The sequence below is a fragment of the Hylobates moloch genome, unplaced genomic scaffold (assembly GCF_009828535.3).
Source record: "Hylobates moloch isolate HMO894 unplaced genomic scaffold, HMol_V3 SCAFFOLD_11, whole genome shotgun sequence".
Lineage (NCBI taxonomy): Eukaryota > Metazoa > Chordata > Mammalia > Primates > Hylobatidae > Hylobates > Hylobates moloch.
Genome location: NW_026652286.1, coordinates 4,216,477 through 4,234,329, shown reverse-complemented (window position 1 = coordinate 4,234,329; position 17,853 = coordinate 4,216,477). Strand labels below are relative to the sequence as shown.

The 17,853-nt window shown below is 45.3% G+C and overlaps 1 protein-coding gene across 4 annotated transcripts in view; it reads left to right on the top strand.

The window, feature by feature from the left end:
* Positions 1-12,480, top strand: part of ACCSL (1-aminocyclopropane-1-carboxylate synthase homolog (inactive) like) — a 143,930-nt gene extending 131,450 nt beyond the window's left edge. For all 4 annotated transcript variants that reach the window (XM_058446857.1, XM_058446859.1, XM_058446858.1 and 1 more), the window contains 14 exons: positions 180-724; positions 2,250-2,309; positions 2,740-2,810; positions 3,525-3,594; positions 3,843-3,909; positions 4,844-4,941; positions 5,173-5,250; positions 5,588-5,688; positions 7,377-7,466; positions 8,215-8,260; positions 8,360-8,501; positions 10,839-10,981; positions 11,068-11,221; positions 12,346-12,480. In XM_058446857.1, the coding sequence (XP_058302840.1) occupies positions 221-724; positions 2,250-2,309; positions 2,740-2,810; positions 3,525-3,594; positions 3,843-3,909; positions 4,844-4,941; positions 5,173-5,250; positions 5,588-5,688; positions 7,377-7,466; positions 8,215-8,260; positions 8,360-8,501; positions 10,839-10,981; positions 11,068-11,221; positions 12,346-12,428 (1,707 nt within the window). In that variant the 5' untranslated portion in view covers positions 180-220 and the 3' untranslated portion in view covers positions 12,429-12,480. The remainder of the gene's footprint in view (positions 1-179; positions 725-2,249; positions 2,310-2,739; positions 2,811-3,524; positions 3,595-3,842; positions 3,910-4,843; positions 4,942-5,172; positions 5,251-5,587; positions 5,689-7,376; positions 7,467-8,214; positions 8,261-8,359; positions 8,502-10,838; positions 10,982-11,067; positions 11,222-12,345) is intronic.
* Positions 12,481-17,853: the final 5,373 nt, after the last annotated feature.

The window sequence follows — 17,853 nt, the reverse complement described above, 5'->3', positions numbered from 1 at the left end:
GGCCAAGTACTCATTGCTCTAATGGATAGGTAACTCTTCATGAACCAATCTGGTCATATAACCAAGGCATGGAAGTGAGAAGAACAGATCTCAGATCTGTTCTGTCTCCATCCATTCCTGGACCTGAGGGTCCAGGAGATCCTCCTTTGCTCCATTGTCAATGGTCTCTTTCTCGGTAGGTGCCAGGCAGCCTGCAGAGGCCAGTAAAGATACCCAGAGTATGAGTCATCGGTCAGACACCCTTCCTGTGCCCTCTGGTCAGAGGAGAGGCCAGATCCCCAGAGACCACAGCATCTGTACCCAGCTGCTGGAGATAACGCTGCACTTGCAGCAGGCCATGACAGAGCACTTCGTGCAGCTGACGAGCAGACAGGGCCTGTCGCTGGAGGAAAGGAGGCACACTGAGGCCATCTGTGCGCATGAAGCCCTTCTGAGTCGCTTAATATGCCGGATGATCAACCTCCTACAGTCTGGGGCCGCGAGTGGCCTGGAGCTCCAAGTGCCTCTTCCTTCTGAGGACTCTAGGGGTAATGTCAGATATGGGCGGAGGGCCCAGCTGTCTGGGCAGCCTGATCCAGTTCCCCAACTGAGTGATTGTGAAGCTGCCTTTGTCAGCCGTGACCTCTCCCACAGTGGGATTGACATCTCTGTCTTCTATCAGTCGAGCTTCCAGGACTACAATGCCTACCAAAAAGATAAATATCGTAAGGACAAGAACACCTTGGTGAGAATTCGGGGTGGGGGGTGGGCAGCATCCTCGTGGGCTCCAGTCACTTGGATTTACTGAGTCCTGGGCCAAGTGCTGTATGTGCTCTCATTCTTTATAGCCTTATGAAACGGGCACTCTTGTCATCTTGCAGATAAGGGAGTAATTATAGAAATAAAGTCACATGCCCTAGAAAGTTGGAGAACTCCCTCCACCCCAAAATCCCTCCCTCTCCCTAAATCCCAGTTCTTAATTATCAGGAGTTGGCCCCTGTGGTCACAGGGACAAATGAGCCTGCCATTATAGAACTTAGCGTAGTGATGAATGGAGTCAGCCACTGGGGCACAGACATTAATAATCTTCCCAAAAACATGAAAGGGATGCCCACTTCAGGTGGTCTGGGAAGACGTCTTAAAGGCTGAATCAGCCAGCCATGTGGTGATGGCCATGGCCATGACCCTCCAGGCAGGAGGAACAGCACACGTGAAACCTTCAAGATGCGAAGGGCTAGGAGTGATTGGGAAAGGAGGTCCAATGGCCAGAGTAGGGACCACTGGTGCTGTGGCAGGAGGTGTGAACAGAGGTGGATGGGAGGTGGTAAGATGTTACCTTAAGGGGCCGGGCATGGTGGCTCATGCCTGTAATCCCAGCACTTTGGGAGGCCAAGGTTGGTGGATTGCTCAAGTCCAGGAATTTGAGACCAGCTGGGGCAACATTGTGTGAAACCTCATCTGTACAAAAAATACAAAAACTAGCCAGGTGTGGTGGCACACACCTATAGTCCCAACTATCTGGGAAGCTAAGGTGGGAGGATCACTTGACTCTGGCAGGTGGAGGTTGCAGTGAGCTGAGATCGCACCACTGCACTCCAGCCTGGGTGACAGAGTGGGACTCTATCTCAAAAAAAAAAAAAAAAAAAAAAAAAAAGGGATGTTACCCTAAGGGCGATGGGGAACTGATGAAAGGCTTCCAGGAAAGGGGATCCTTAGCAGCTCTCCAGCCAGAGGGTAGAGGGTAACATTAGCTACACCTTTCCCTTCTGTTCCCATCTCTGTTCTCTTCTAATAACTTAGAAGGTCCTAATGTATAAGGAGGAGTAGCAGAGGTAGGTACCAGGTGGGGCCTTGGGGATTAAGGCTTCAGGCTCAGGCATCAGGTAGGTAGAGTTCTACCTATCACTCAAGGTCACATGGCTAGTAGGTTATTCAACTTTTCTAAACTTCACTCTTTAAATTGGATTATATAGAACCTTCTTCTCAGGAATTAAGACAACTCACGTGAAGCACTTGGTCTAGTGTCTGGCACATAATAAGAACTCAATGACTGGTTGATAGGATATAACTTATTTATGTGGCTCTAATGGGGAAATTTGCAAGCTGTACTATTTTGGGTTCATGGAAAGCTTTCCTAGCACGTAAAGTTGTCAAATTTGGATTGAATTGCTTCATGGGCAGTGAGATCTCCATTTGAACTAATATTTCAAGGGATCTATATAGGGTGGAGCAAGAGGACTGGCCTGATCTTGGATTCTTTCCATCTCCAGGGCTTCATTAACCTTGGCACCAGTGAGAACAAGCTCTGCATGGATCTGATGACTGAAAGAGTAAGGATGTTCTGGGCTGTGTTGGGAGCCACCCCTTCAAGGCTTAGTCCCCCTAGTGTGCTCCTCGGCTGTGGTAGATACAGGGGTGAGACATAGGAGCTTGGGAAGAAGGGTGAAGAAATAGCTTCTAGAATGGCACATTTAACCTCCTGGCCTTGCTGACTGTCCAGGGGTATTCTCTGATTAGGTATATGATGGGAAAGTTGCTATGGGAACCTCTGGGTCAAATACTTCCCAGTGAGGTATCTACTTGTGTAATTTATGACAAGATGGTAGCCTCCATTCATTAAGGAGCACGCAGTGTATATACCCATTCCCTTTCTAGGAAGTCATGTATGTGGAGGACAAACACTCATGTACAAACTAGGAGTAGGATGAGGCATCTTGGACTTCCCTGGCCTACCTGTCTTCATGTTCTATTTGTCAACAGTTGCAAGAAAGTGACATGAACTGCATTGAGGACACCTTGCTTCAGTACCCTGATTGGAGAGGGCAGCCATTGTAAGTGACCTTCAGATTTAGAGTCTCTTGGTCCCACAGGCAGCTGTCCTTATCCAGAAGGAGGATTCAAGGCACGAAAGTCCTGGTTGGTTACCTCCCTATCTCTTTGGGTAATAACTTCTAGAAAATGCCTAGAGCAAAACTTCATCAGGAGGCAGCCTGGTATAGTAGGAATAGTTATTCTGGTATAGTAGGAATAATTCAAAAGGCCTGAGTTCTTTTTTTTTTTTTTTTTTTTTGAAATGGAGTCTCGCTCTGTCACCCAGACTGGAGTGCAGTGGTGTTATCTCGGCTCACTGCAGGCTCTGCCCCCTGGGTTCACGCCATTCTCCTGCCTCAGCCTCCCGAGTAGCTGGGACTACAGGTGCCCGCCACCACACCCGGCTAATTTTTTGTATTTTTAGTAGAGATGGGGTTTCACCATGTTAGCCAGCTTTGTCTTGATCTCCTGACCTTGTGATCTGCCTGCCTTGGCCTCCCAAAGTGCTGGGATTACAGGCGTGAGCCACTGCGCCTGGCCAAGGCCTGAGTTCTTGTCCCAACTCTCATTTATTGTCTGTGTGACTTGGGGAGTTGATGGTCTTAGTCAGTAGCCCTGTAATATGAGGTTGGACTGAGTAGAAAAGGTCCCTGTTAGGCTGGACAATGACCATCTAGACCATGAGTGAGGAAAGGGGCCCGGAAGCCACAAGGTCTCTCTGGGCCTGTTTACAGCCTGCGGGAAGAAGTGGCCCGGTTCCTGACCTACTACTGCAGGGCACCTACCCGACTTGATCCAGAAAACGTGAGTCAGTTTCCCAGCCTTGCTGCCACCCTGGTGGAGGGCTATATTCCTGGAGGATGCTCTGCCCTTTCTAGGGGGTACAAGGAGAACCAGTGAAGACTCTCAGGGCCACGGCAGCATGAAGGCCAATGTGTCCCAACTGAGGAGGCTCCCTGTGCCTGTTCTGCCCAGGGGGATGGAGAAAGCATGGCTACTCCTTCTCACATAGGTATTGGTTTTGACTTCTGCCTCTCATGTGTTGTCTTCAGGTGGTGGTTCTAAATGGCTGCTGCTCTGTCTTCTCTGCCCTGGCCATGGTTCTGTGTGACCCAGGTGGTAAGTCAGTGGGCTCTGCTTTCACTCTCAGTGAAATACTAGCAACATGGGTAGGAACACACAGGCACTGGACTTTGAGGAAGAAGAGCATCCTGACTCACGGCCTTTTCCCCAAAGTGGTGGGCCTTCTCCCACACTGACTAGGTTATCTTCTTATTTCTGTGAGAACAAGGGGTTTGGATTCTCCATTTAATGGAAGAGAGATATAATGGACCTCAAGGAGGTATGCCCCAGGAAAGATGATGGGAGCCTACCTACTATGTTCATGGCTGGGCTTTTGGGCTCAGCTGCAATACAGAGAGCCAATGGGCTCAGACATTATGGATTTCTTATCTCTTCAGAAAAAGGCTAATTAGTCCTGGACCCAACAAGGTTGAGTGGACTGTTCTGAACCTCCCCCGTAACAATGCTTAAGCAAGAGGCTCCAATGTTAAAGAGCTCTGGATGCATCAAAAGAAGTGGCTAAGATAGTCCCTTTCATGCAAAGGAGCTTCTCTTAGCTCATCAGTAAGACCAAATGGATGGGAAGAAAAGAACGTGAGATCACCAGGTCCAAATAACTGGAGGCTTCCTTGTGCATGGACCTTGACCTCTGATATTCGGCCCGAATCAGTGGAGACTTTCCTAATAACCATTGCTCCATCCACTAGTGAGCCTCGCTTGACTTGTGCCCTGGATTCTGGGTTATTCAGTGATATGCTTCCCTCTTCTTCTCTAGTGTACCAGCAAAAAAGAAACTAGAGTTTTGTTTCCCCCAGTGATGTCTATAATAATGGATAACTTTCATAGCACCTGAACCTAAGAACATTAATCCCCAGGTAGAAACGATCGTGAAACTTTTTTTCTGTCGAGAGCTTTGCTAGTTTGGGGAGCCTGGCAACAGGCTCTGATTGGGAGACTTTGGACTGATAGCTCTGTCTCTCTGTGTTTCCAGAGGCCTTCCTGGTCCCTGCTCCCTTCTATGGTGGCTTTGCCTTTAGCTCCCGCCTGTATGCAAAGGTTGAGTTGATTCCTGTCCACCTGGAGAGTGAGGTCTGAATGGGGCCCCTTCCCTCCTTAGTATGCCTAGACAATGGACTGTTCTGGGGACACTTAAAGGGATAGAGGGGCTTGCTTTCTACCCATCTAAGTGGTTGGGTAGGGGTGGAGAAGGCATGTGGACTGGCACTCTGGTATGAAGGCAGAGGATTGCGGGGCTTATGGGAATGAGGAATCAAGACTTAGATTTTAAGAGACACTTCTCATATAGTGTTTCTCTTCCAGGTCACTGTTACAAACACCCATCCTTTCCAGCTGACTGTGGACCAGTTAGAGGAAACCCTGCTTGAAGCTAGGCTTGAGGTAAGGAGGGAACCATGTTTTTAGGATGGCCACTGCTGGTCCTAAAAGGAGTTTGAGTATTGAAATTCTGGTACTGCTTGTTCACCAAGACCTGGTGGGCTGTCCTTAGTTGGAAGAGACAGTGAATGATCCAGGGGTGTGTCCCTCTAGTCCTATGGGGATGTTATGGCAGCCCCAGACTTCCTTCCTGTTCCCTCTCTTTGGGCAGTATAGTAGTTGCTGCTTCAAGACCCTACCTAGGCCTTTTTGGGTGCCTGACCTGTAAAAGATCCTTGGCTGAATTTAGGGTAGATGCAAAGGACTTGTATTCACTCAGTTATATTTGGGTTTTTCTTAGAGGAAAAAGGTCCGAGGCCTTGTGCTAATCAACCCTCAGAATCCTTTGGGTGACATCTACTCCCCAGACTCACTGATGAAATACCTGGAATTTGCCAAGAGGTATGAGTTCCACCCCTTGAGACTAGGTAATGTTTCTTGAAAGGATTCCCATCACTTATAGTCAGATAGTCTAGAGCCAGATCTGGTGGCACATGCCTGTAATCCCAGCACTTTGGGAGGCCGAGGCAGTGGATCACTTGAGGTCAGGAGTTCGAGACCAGCCTGGCCAACAGGGTGAAACCTTGTCTCTACTAAAAATACAAAAATTAAGCAGGCATCGTGGCGGGCACCTACTATCCCAGCTACGTGGGAGGCTGAGACATGAGAATTGCTTGAGCCGGGGAGGAGGAGGTTGCAGTGAGCCAAGATCGTGCCACTGTACTCCAGCCTAGGCAATAGAGTGAGACTTTGTCTCAAAAAGTAATTTACCCTAAATGGTCTCACTATACACCATACTTTGCAGAGTTATATAAAACTAACTGAAATTAAAATGAAGGAAAACGCAATCACATGCTTACCACTTCAAATTTTTTGCCATTTCCTTTCTAGCCTCAGCCTATGTATTGACATTTATATAATAGTCAGAATACAGTTTTATTTTCTGAGAAATATGTCACTTAAAAAGATATAATTTGTTACTTTTCTACTTCAGCTTAAGTACTTTCTCCCAGCATCCATTTCCGAAGCCACTTGGGCTGGAGTGCCGAGGAAGACACTCTCAGACCTCGTGGAATGAAGACGTGTTCCTACAGAACTTCACATTCCTTTCTAAGAGCATGTTCTAGAAATTATAACCTTCCATTTTCCATAAGAAACAGACTTAGTCAAACTTCATGACTAATGAAGACCAATGAATGGTGCAGCGTGGGGTCAGGAGGAAAAATGCTAGAGGGGGTAGGCAAGAATTGGATAGAATGGGTTCACCTCCCAGCTACAGCACCTGCTAACTGAGGGAACTGACTTTACAGCTCAGAGCCTTAGTTTCTTTCTTTCTTTCTTTTTTTTTGTTTTTTGTTTTTTTGGGACAGAGTTTCGCTCTGTCACACAGGCTGGAGTGCAGTGGTGGGATCTCAGCTCACTGTAACCTCTGTCTCCTGGGTTCAAGCAATTCTCCTGCCTCAGCCTCCTGAGTAGCTACAATTGCAGGCATGCGCCAACACACCCAGCTAATTTTTGTATTTTTAGTAGAGACAGGGTTTCACGATGTTGGCCAGGCTGGTCTTGAACTCCTGACCTCATGATCCACCCACCTTGGCCTCCCAAAGTGCTGGGATTACAGGCGTGAACCACCATGCCCGGCCCGCCTTAGTTTCTTCATCTAAAATGGAGATGACAGTATTGAGGGTTGTTAGGAGAATGAACGAGGCACATAAGCAGTTAGGAGCTCCTGATTCTATCAGTTAAAAATTCTCTGGGCTACCCAACCTCTTCCCATAGTCTCTACTTGATGGTTGAATGGTTAGCTAAGGTTTGACAAGATGTTCTCGTATGTGTCTTTTGGGTCCTATTCCTTCCCATTACCCCCAAGCTAGGTCTAAGGGTCTCTTCTGGTGTACCACCCCATCTACCTTACTATGCCCCTTGGAGGGTCAGATGGGCTGCTGGGGCAGTAGGAGTGCATGATCTGTGTCCAGAGAACACCATAAAAGACATGACTTAAGATTACAAAGATGCTTGTAAAAAGCATGCAAAGAAAAAAGATTAGAGAGAAGCTAGATCTTGTTCTCCTTCTTTAATCTAATCTACAGGTATAACCTACATGTGATCATAGATGAGATTTACATGCTGTCTGTGTTTGATGAATCCATCACATTCCACAGTGTTCTGAGCATGAAAAGGTGAGTTGGTCTCAGCTGGAGTTGGGAACGAGAACCACAAGGTTCTTGTTTTGCAGGGTGAGTTTATGTGACATGATCTTAACTCAGTTCCTAGCACATAGCCAGTTAATTGCCCACAGGGGCTGTGAATACAAACAAAGCATCATCTTTCCCTCTAAATATCTTCTAGTCTATATGCCATTTTGTATACAAGATAATTTGAGATCAAGGTAGAAAGTCTACTGTCAAAGGTCAAAATAAAGCCTCATAAAAAGCCAGGGCAGGAGCTTCTTGATAAGTAGAGCACAGGGAAAGAAAAAGGAGGCAGAACCTTCTGAAGGGTAGTATCTGGCCATAGAGATGGGATTCCAGCATTCGAAGCAAGGGAAGGAAATGCCTGGCAGAAGGAACAGCTTCACCAAAGGTGGAGCAGTAGGAAATACTCAGGCACGTTCTAGAAATAATGGCGACCCACATCTGAAGAGCCAACTGCCAGGAAGGTGGCTTTGGCCAAACTGTAGGAGAGCCACATGTCAGGCTGCAGGCCCTAGACTTCATTCAGTGGGCACTTGGGTCTTGTGCCCTCTAGGTCTTCAGGGATACCTTGTGTTGACTTCCTGGCTTAACTGAGACAACTGTTTCTTGAACTTTGGGCCATATAGGCCCTTCTGTCTAGGAACAACCTCAAGTCTACTTTCCCCTCTTATACTCCAAATCTTCATCAACTATTTCTCTATAACCTGAGTTATTTTTTCCATTTCTTCTTCAGTTTGCCTGATCGCAACAGGACCCATGTGATCTGGGGTACCAGTAAGGTGAGCCATTGCTTTCTCTCCTTGGCTAGGGAAGGAGGAGGAGCCAGGAATAAAAGGCAGACAAAACACTTGTTCCTGTTCCTGCTTTTCTTCCTCTAGGATTTTGGCATCTCTGGCTTCCGCTTTGGTGCTCTGTACACCCACAACAAGGAGGTGGCCTCTGCTGTGAGTGCCTTTGGCTACCTCCACAGTATTTCTGGCATCGCCCAGCACAAGCTGTGTCAACTGCTCCAGAACACAGGTACTGAGCTCTAGCACAGGCCAGCATGTTTGCTGGACCTCATGGCCATGGGGAATTCTTGGATTTGCTTGGGCCCCTGATGTGCCCTTAATATACTGAGACCCTGTTTGCTGTCTCAGATTTAACTGTGGTAAGATGTGAAGTTTGAAGGAGGGCAAGATAGGGCAGATGACACAGCAGGGTGTAGACAGAAGATGGAGGTGCTGTTTTAAAACACAGGATGAGGCCGGGTGTGGTGGCTTACGCCTGTAATCCCAGCACGTTGGGAGGCCGAGGTGGGCAGATCACTTGAGGCCAGGAGTTTGAGACCAGCCTGGCCAACAAGGTGAAACCCGGTCTCTACTAAAAATGCAAAATTAGCCAGGCGTGGTGGCAAAAGCCTGTAATCCCAGCTACTTCAGGGGCTGAGGCAGGAGAATCTCTTGAACCCAGGAGGCAGAGGTTGCAGTGAGCCGAGATAGCACCATTGCACTTGAGTCTGGGTAGAAAAAGTGAAACTCTGTCTCAGAAAACAAAAACAAAAAACCACAGGATGAGCTTAAATTTCTGGATGTCTGGTAGCTTGTGTTCTGCCTAGAGGTGGGATGGCTAATCCTACTCTAAGTTGTGAAGGTAGGAACTTCAGAAATTAGTCTTTATGTGAATATAGATTTTCTCTCCCCAAAACCCTGTTTGCTTTAGACAAAGATTATAAAACCAAAAACAAAACAAACACTCTGACTCTTCTAATGCAACATAATCTCATCTGCCAAGGTGGCCAAAGGAGAGCTGCCATTTGGGCAAGTTGGTGTGGCTAGGCCTGTGGCACCTAGATTCATCGTCCCCTCGCTTGGATCTCAAGTGAATGCTGGCCTCAGAAAAGACTTTCCCCTTTAAAGCCATGGCCCAAGCTTAGAGACTTACTTTCTTTAGTTCCCTGTAATAGAACAGATACCAAGCTGGAAGTTTTAATTAATAGCTGGGATATAATGAAATAAACTGATGTCATTATATTTGCTGGTTTAGGAAACAATTTGCTTTCAGCTCTGGGAGGGGAGAGAGGTAGATAGGAGAAATCCAACTGAATGCTTCCCTAGATATCAAGACCTTTGATACTTGGCAGAAACCAGACCCCAGCCCCTTGAATGCTAGTCCTCAATCTTGGATGGACATGGGAGTTTCCCAGGGAGCTTAAATACCGACATGTGTTCCATCTTCAAAGATCCTGATATAGCCTGAGCATCAGGGCTTCTAACAGCTCCGCAAGTGGTTCTGTTCTATGAATGCTGAGGGCAACTGGCCAAGAGCATCCCCAAGCACATATATATTCCTCCGACTCCATTGTATGAGGCTCAAATTCGGGTGGTAGGAGCTGCGAGTCCCTGCCGCTTGCCCAGTTAACAACAGCAGCATCAACCCCTATTAGGGGATGGACTCCTTGCCTCAGGGCTGTGAACTCAGAGTACTTTCCTACTAGACCTTTGAGAAGCCTCGTGTCTCTACCAGAGCCTTAGATAAGAGGTGGGTGTATTAGGTGTGGACACCATCAGCTCAAACATACTAGAGTTAGTCTTAGAAAGAGCTTGCAGGGTGCAGTGGCTCACGCCTAAAATCCCAGCACTTTGGGAGGTGGAGACAGGCGGATCACTTGAGGCCAGGAGTTTCAGACCAGCCTGGCCAACATGGTGAAACCCCATCTCTACTAAAAATACAAAAATTAGCTGGGTGTGGTGGCATACGCCTGTAGTCCCAGTTACTTGGAAGGCTGAGACATGAGAATCACTTGAACCAAGGAGGTGGAGATTGCAGTGTGCTGAGATTGTGCCACTGCACTCCAGCCTGGGTGACAGAGAGAAACTCTGTTTTTTTTTTTTTTTTTTTAATGAAATTTTAATTTTATTAATGTGCCATTTGGTTTCAGGACACATCAATCAACTTTAGGTTAGGTAATTCATCCATGTCCATCCTGATCCCCAACCCGATGTTCCCCTTCCTGTGTCCATGAGTTCTCATTGTTCAATTCCCACCTATGAGTGAGAACATGCGGTGTTTGGTTTTTTGTCCTTGTGATAGTTTACTGAGAATGATGCTTTCCAAATTCATCCATGTCCCTACAAAGGACATGAACTCATCATTTTTTATGGCTGCATAGTATTCCATGGTGTATATGTGCCACATTTTCTTAATCCAGTCTATCGTTGTTGGACATTTGGGTTGGTTTTTGTTTTTTTTTAAACAAACAAAACAAAAACAAACAAACAAACTTGCATGAAGCCCAGGAAGGGAGCATTTGGGAAGGAAATTTCGGTAGATTTCTGTAGTAATATCTGTGACAGTGTTTTTCCTCTACCCATCCAGAATGGATTGACAAAGTATACCTACCCACCAATTGCTACCGGCTCCGGGAAGCTCACGAGTACATCACGGCTGAGCTGAAGGCATTGGAGATCCCTTTTCACAACTGCAGCTCTGGCCTCTATGTCTGGATCAACTTGAAAAAGGTGTGTTCTGGGAATGAGGACAGGTGTTCTTGGGCAGATCTGCCAGCTGGGTCTTGGGCTCAGTTCTGTTCCTCTGCCCTCCCTAGTACCTGGATCCCTGTACATTTGAAGAAGAACGGCTCCTCTATTGCCGCTTCCTGGACAACAAGCTATTGTTATCCCGTGGCAAAACCTACATGTGTAAGGAGCCAGGCTGGTTCCGCCTCATCTTTGCAGATGAGCTCCCCCGGCTAAAATTGGGTGAGTGGAGCTGACCTCCCAATCCTTTAAAGATGCCCCATCAACTTAATATCTCAATCTTCTCCCCCACCCCCCTTAAGCATCCTATAGATCTAGCCCTTTATTCCATTTCCATGTCTATCTTTAGTTAGGTGCTCTTGCAAACAAGAACTGATATGTACCTCAAGCACCTATCCATTCATTACCCATTTGGGGTATCTGTTCTGTGACTTGCCATTGAGTGAGGCATTGGGACCACGAGCTAAAAAGTAGTACTATGAGGCCGGGCGCAGTGTCTTATGCCTGTAATCCCAGCACTTTGGGAGGCCGAGGTGGGTGGATCATGAGGTCAGGAGTTCGAGACCAGCCTGGCCAGCATGGTGAAACTCTGTCTCTACTAAAAATACAAAAAATTAGCCATGCATGGTGGCGCACGCCTGTGGTCCCAGCTACTCGGGGGGCTGAGGCAGGAGAATTGCTTGAACCTGGGAGGTGGAGGTTGCAATGAGCTGAGATTGCGCCACTGCACTCCAGCCTGGGCGACAGAGTGAGACTCTGTTTCAAGAAAACAAACAAAAAAACCCAAAAAAAGTAGTACTCTGCCCTTGTGAGGCTGGCAGCCTACTAAGTGAGATGGATAGGCAGATGACCATGGAAGTCCCTGTATGCCATACTAGAGAGTTTAGATTCTCCTCTGAGGTTATAGAGAATAGGACATTCATGTGAACATTTATTTATTGCATTCCACTACATGCCAGATGCTGTTCTACCTGCTGGGAATATAGCAGTGAATTGTTCATTCTCATGAAGGTTTTTGTTGCAGTATTCTTTTGAGCTAGCATAGAAGATAGGCTGAGTGAAGAGACACCAGAGGCAAATAGAAATCCTGATTAGGCCAAGGCCATAAGCCCAAGAGTACAGGCTTTGATACGAGACACTGAGCTGTCTCACAGGCTGACATAACAATGATATTCAAAAAGAAATCAGGGATGCAACATGTAGACTTGGAAATCCATCCCAAAGATGGGAGGGCTGAAGTTCAGGATCCCTGAATGAGAGGCTCTTATGATTGACCATGACCTGGGTATGTCTGGGACCCACCTGCAAACCCACTAAATCACTATTTCTCTATTTGGACCCTCTAGCCATGCGTCGGTTCTGTGACGTGCTGCAGGAGCAGAAGGAGGCTTTGATAGTGAAGCAATTGGAGGATGCAATGAGGGAGTAGGCTGTCTGCCTCCCAACCAGCAGTTCCAGCCCGTTACTTGCTCGGGGACCCCCTAATGTCAGCCTCTGGCCCAGAAGCCCGGGGTGTCTTTTTGTCAGTGTTGTGACGGAGAAAATGGTGGCTCCTCCAGGAAGATCTCATTTGACCCAGTCGTCACCCTCCTTAAGCTGAGTGCCTGCTGTCTTTGGAAGCTTTCCATCTTTTTAATCTTTGCTAGCCATTATATTTGCAAAATGTTTTTACTGGGGTTGGGTTGGAAAGGCCTAGAGACACCTAGAGAAATAAAGGAAGCTATCTGGGCCCCTATTTAGATGGTTTATTTTTATATTCAGTACCTAATAAATTCTATACTTTTAAATTCTAGGCCCATCTTATTTTCTTGCTTATATTCTTCATAATCATCTTTGGAAGCCAGATGATTTTCTGTCCTCCTTAATTTTTAAATTCTAAGGCAGATTCTATGTAAAGAATACTGTCTAGAGCAGGCCAGAAAAAGAAAGAAGTCATCCTTAACTGATGGGCCATTTTCCAGGTGTTGGATGCAATGTTCTATAAGATTCTTATGAAATCACATCCACTTCCACATGACCTGTTAAGAGGCAGGTGGGAGTATAATTGCAGGTATTCCTGCTTCCAAATACTAGAGTTTGTTCCACTTTTACCTTCCCAAAAGGCTTTTAAAGTCTCTTGCTGGGTACGGTGGCTCATGCCTGTAATCCCAGCACTTTGGGAGGCTGAGGCCAGAGAATGGCTTGAGGCCAGGTGTTCAAGACCAGCCTGGACAACCGAGACCCTGTCTCTACAACTGAGACCCTGTCTCTAGCTGGGTGTGATGATGTGTGCCTCTAGTCCCAGCTATTCAGGAGGCTGAGGTGGGAGGCTCGCTTAAGTCCAGGAGGCCAAGCCTGCAGTGAACCATATCGTGCCACTGCATTCCAGCCTGGTAATAGAGTAAGACCCTGTCTCTACAAAAAAGAAAAAAAAAAATCTGACAAGCTTGGTGTCTTAGTCCCTTTATAATATGAAAATATCACAAAGCGGATGGCTTAGAAACAAATCTTTCTCACAGTTCTGGAGGCTGGAAAGGCCAAGTTCAAGGCCCTGGGAGATTTGGCATCTGGTGAGGGTCCCATCTTCCCAGTGTCATCTCATGTGGCAGAAGGGGTGAGAGGTCTCCCTCTGCCTTCGTGACCCAATCACCTTTCAAAGGGCTCACCTTCTAATACTATCACCTTGGGGGTTAGGATTTCAAATATGAATGTTGGGGGTACACATTCAGTTCCTAGCATCTGGGGTTGTCCATTTCCATTTCTAATGTTTTCAGCTGTTCAAATCAAACCACCCATCAGTTTCTCTGCAAAGCCCTTGCATGTCAGAGCACCGATACTGTGAAGTGGGCAGAGAAGGGACTACTACCATTTTATGGATGAAGAAAGAGCTCACAGTACCAACTGGTGGCTTTAGTCACTTGGGTTTGTGGCTGTACTTGCTCCAAATCCAAATTTGTTTATTCTTGTCAGTTTTCTTTTGTGTGTGTGTGTGTGTGTGTGTGTGTGTGTGTGGTTGTTGAGACAGAGTCTCACTCTGTCGCCCAGGTTGGAGTGCAGTGGCACAATCTCGGCTCACTGCAACCTCTGCCACTGGTTCAGCGATTCTCCTGCCTCTGCCTCCCGAGCAGTTGGGACTACAGGCACGCGCCACCTTGCCCAGCTAATTTTTATGTCTTTAGCAGAGACAGGGTTTTACCATGTTGGCCCGGCTTGTCTCAAACTGCTGGCCTCAAGTGATCCACCTGTCTCGGCCTCCCAAAGTGATGGGATGACAAGCTGAGCCACTGTTCCTGACCGATGTAGCTCTTTTTAAAAAAACCCTCTAGTATAATATTGAATAAAAGTGGTTGAGAGGACAGCTTGCCTTGTTCTCAGTCTTAGCAGCATTGAGTGCAATCTTCTGCTCTTGAGTATAATGTTACTGTATTTTTCATTCTGCCCCTTATCTAATAAAGTTTCCTTCTATTACTAGTTTACTGGGAGTTTTACCAGGTATGAGGGTTCAATGTTGTTAGATGTTTTTCATCTGCATCTATAGAGAGATGATTTTTCTCTCGATTATCAATGTGGTAAGTTACATTGATTTCTTAATGTTAAAGCAACTTCACATTGCTGCAATAAATCCCATTTGGTCATGATGCATTGTCCTTTCATATACCATTGGCTTTGGTTTGCTATTTTAAGAATTTTACATTCAAGAGGGACATCATTCTATAATTTTTTTTTATAAGGCATTGTTAGTTTCAGTATCATGATTAATACTGGTTTCATAGGTGTCTGGGAAACTGTTCCTTCCTGAATTTTCTAGAAGTTTGTGTCCAAAAATTTCTACAACCTTTAAATATTGGTTGAATTCAGCTGTAAAACCGTAAGGGCCTGGAGGTTTTTTTGTTTTGTTTTTTTTTTTGTGGGATGGCTTTTACTTATAAATTCAATTTCTGTGACAGTTCAAGTTTTCTATTTCTTGTATCAGATTTGGTTATTTGTGCCTTTCAATAAAGCTTATCTATTTCATCTAAGTTTAATTATTGACTTAAAATTGGTTATAAATATTCTGTTATCCTTTTAATATATTTAGGATCTTTAGTTGTATCTCCTTTTCCTTTCCTGATACTGAAATTGATACATGCAGGAGGGAGATTACAGGGAGTGTCTCCAGAGAATCTCCAACCCATCTGTGCACTGGGAGAACAAGATGGAGCCAAGGGAAGCTGTGGCCATGCTCAGCGGGAAGGAGCCTGGCCTCTTCGATTCCTGTGTGGGCCTGGGATTCAATGTGTGAGTTGGGGGCCTGTTAGCAGGACCCCCTGTAGCTCTGCTGACAGTATTTTTCTCTTTTCCATTTCACCCAGTAAATTCCGTTCCCCTCACCCTTCAATGTGTCCATGTTCCTAATCCTTCCTGGTGGTGTGACAAGAACCCGGTTTTAGCTGAACTAAGGAGCAAAATTCTGCAACAAAATGAGTTTTTTTGATCAGTCAATCTGTTTATCAACTGTATTGAACTTTTCAAAGAACCAACTTTCGGTTTCATTGATTTTTCTTGTTTTGCCTTCATTTCTGCTCTTATCTTTATTTCTTTCTATTTACTTTGGGTTTAAATTGCTTTTATTTTGTAGCTTCTGAATGTGGAAGCTTAGATCATTTGTTTTCAGTCGGTTTCAAATATATGCATTACAAGCTATTCATTTCTCACTTGGCATTATTTTAGCTACATTCCATAAACTTTGATCTGCTGGTTTTTAATCATTCAAAATATTTTCTAATTTCCCTTGTGATTTCTTTTTTTAAATCAACGGTTTGCTTAGGATATGTAACTTAGTTTCCAAATATTTGGGGACTGTTCAGCTTTCTTTGTTAATGATTTCTCCTTTAATTTCATTGTGACTAGAGAATATACTCTATGGTTTCAATCCTTTGAAACTTATTAAGACAGTTTATGGCCAGATTTGTTTACAGCATGTGGTCTATCTTAATGTTTCCTTTGCACTTGAAAAGAAGTATATCTGTGGTATTGGGGATGGTGTTCTATAAATGTCAATTAGATTAAATTTTTGTATAATGTCCAAAAGTTCTGATCCTTAGAGTCTTTTGATCCATTTATTCTATCACCGAGAGTGGTATAAAATTTTCCAATTATTATGAACTTGTCTTTTCTCTTTTTCGTTGTCAGTTTCTGCTTCATGTACTTTGAAGCTTTGTTATTATGAGCATAAACTTTTAAGATTGTCATCTTGATAAATTAATCATTTTATTCTAAAATGCCCCATTTTATTTTTGTTAATTATTTTTGTCTTGAAGCCTACTATCAGATACCAATATAAACACATCAGCTTTTTTTAAGATTATTATTTGCTTGGTTTTTTTTCACATTTTTACCTTTGACCATTTGTTTTTGTATTTAAAGTGTGTCTCCTGCACACACCGTATGCTTGATTCTTGCTGTTTTATCCAGTCTGATGATATTTTAATTGATCTTTAGTCAATTTACATTTAATGTGATGTGTGTGTATGTCTTCCATGTAGGACAAATGCCTGTGTTTGTTGTTTCGTGGCGTTAAATCCCCCTGCTGTATGCTTCCATGGTACCCAGTAAATAGTCTTTTTAAAATAGTCCCCACATTGTAAGTCGGCCTTCCCAATCAATGATGCAGGCTTTGGTTTGTCTTGCTCATCACCGTATCCTCGCATGTTACAGAGACCTGGCACATAACAGGCATTCACTGAGATGTGAATTACATAGAATTAAGATTTAAATAGAGGAAAATAATGGCTTCCTTATCTTACAGAAGAAAACAGTAAGGGCCAAAAAAGTCAAGAGAGTTGCTCAAGGTCACAGTGTTAGCTAGTGGCAAGGTAAAAGTGAAGACAAGAAGTGGAATGGCCAGAAGACAGCCATGTCTTCCCAGCCATACCTGTATTGAGAGATTCTGCTTATTTCCTTTCGTGGGGAAAGACGACTTTCCCATTCAAGGCACCTCAGAGATTGCAGCTCTACCTGGGACCTGGGTGCCCACTGTACCTGTTGCCAGAATATGTAGAGCTTAGGACAGAGTTTGAAAAATACTTTTGAAATTATATGTGTATGTGTGTGTGTGTGTATATATATGTATGTAATTTTTTTTTTTTTTTTTTTTTTAGACAGAGTCTTGCAAACACCCTGGTGGGAGTGCAGTAGCACGATCATATTCACTGCAGCCTCTACCTTCTGGGCTCAAGTGATCCTCCCACCTCAGCCTCCCAAATAGCTGAAACCACAGGCACATGTCATCATGTCTGGCTAATTTACAAAAACGTTTTGGCTGAGTGCGGTGGCTCACGCCTGCCATCCCAGCACTTTGGGAGGCCGAGGCGGGTGGATCACGAGGTCAGGAGTTCAAGACCAGCCTGGCCAATATGGTGAAACTCCGTCTCTACTAAAAATACAAAAATTAGCCAGGTGTGGTGGTGTGCACCGGTAGTCCCAGCTACTCGGGAGACTGAGACCAAAGAATTGCTTGAACCCGGGAGGCAGAGGTTGCAGTGAGCAGAGATTGTGCCACTGCACTCCAGCCTGGATGACAGAGCAAGACTCCATCTCAAAAAAACAAAAACAAAAACATAAAAACCTTTTTTTTGGTAGAGACACAGTCTCTCTATGTTGCCCAGGCTGGTTTCAAACTCCTGGGTTCAAGGGATGCTCCCACCTTGTCCTCTCAAAGTGTTGGCATTACAGGCGTGGGCCACCACGCCTATTCAGAGTTCAACAAATATTGCAGGCACATGTGGGAGACCAGGACATGCCTCCCGAAAACATGAAGGATTGTGCTAAAGACAAGCAGCAGCACATTCAGGAAAGCTCTCTACCCTGGCCCTATCTGCCTAAAAGTAGGACAT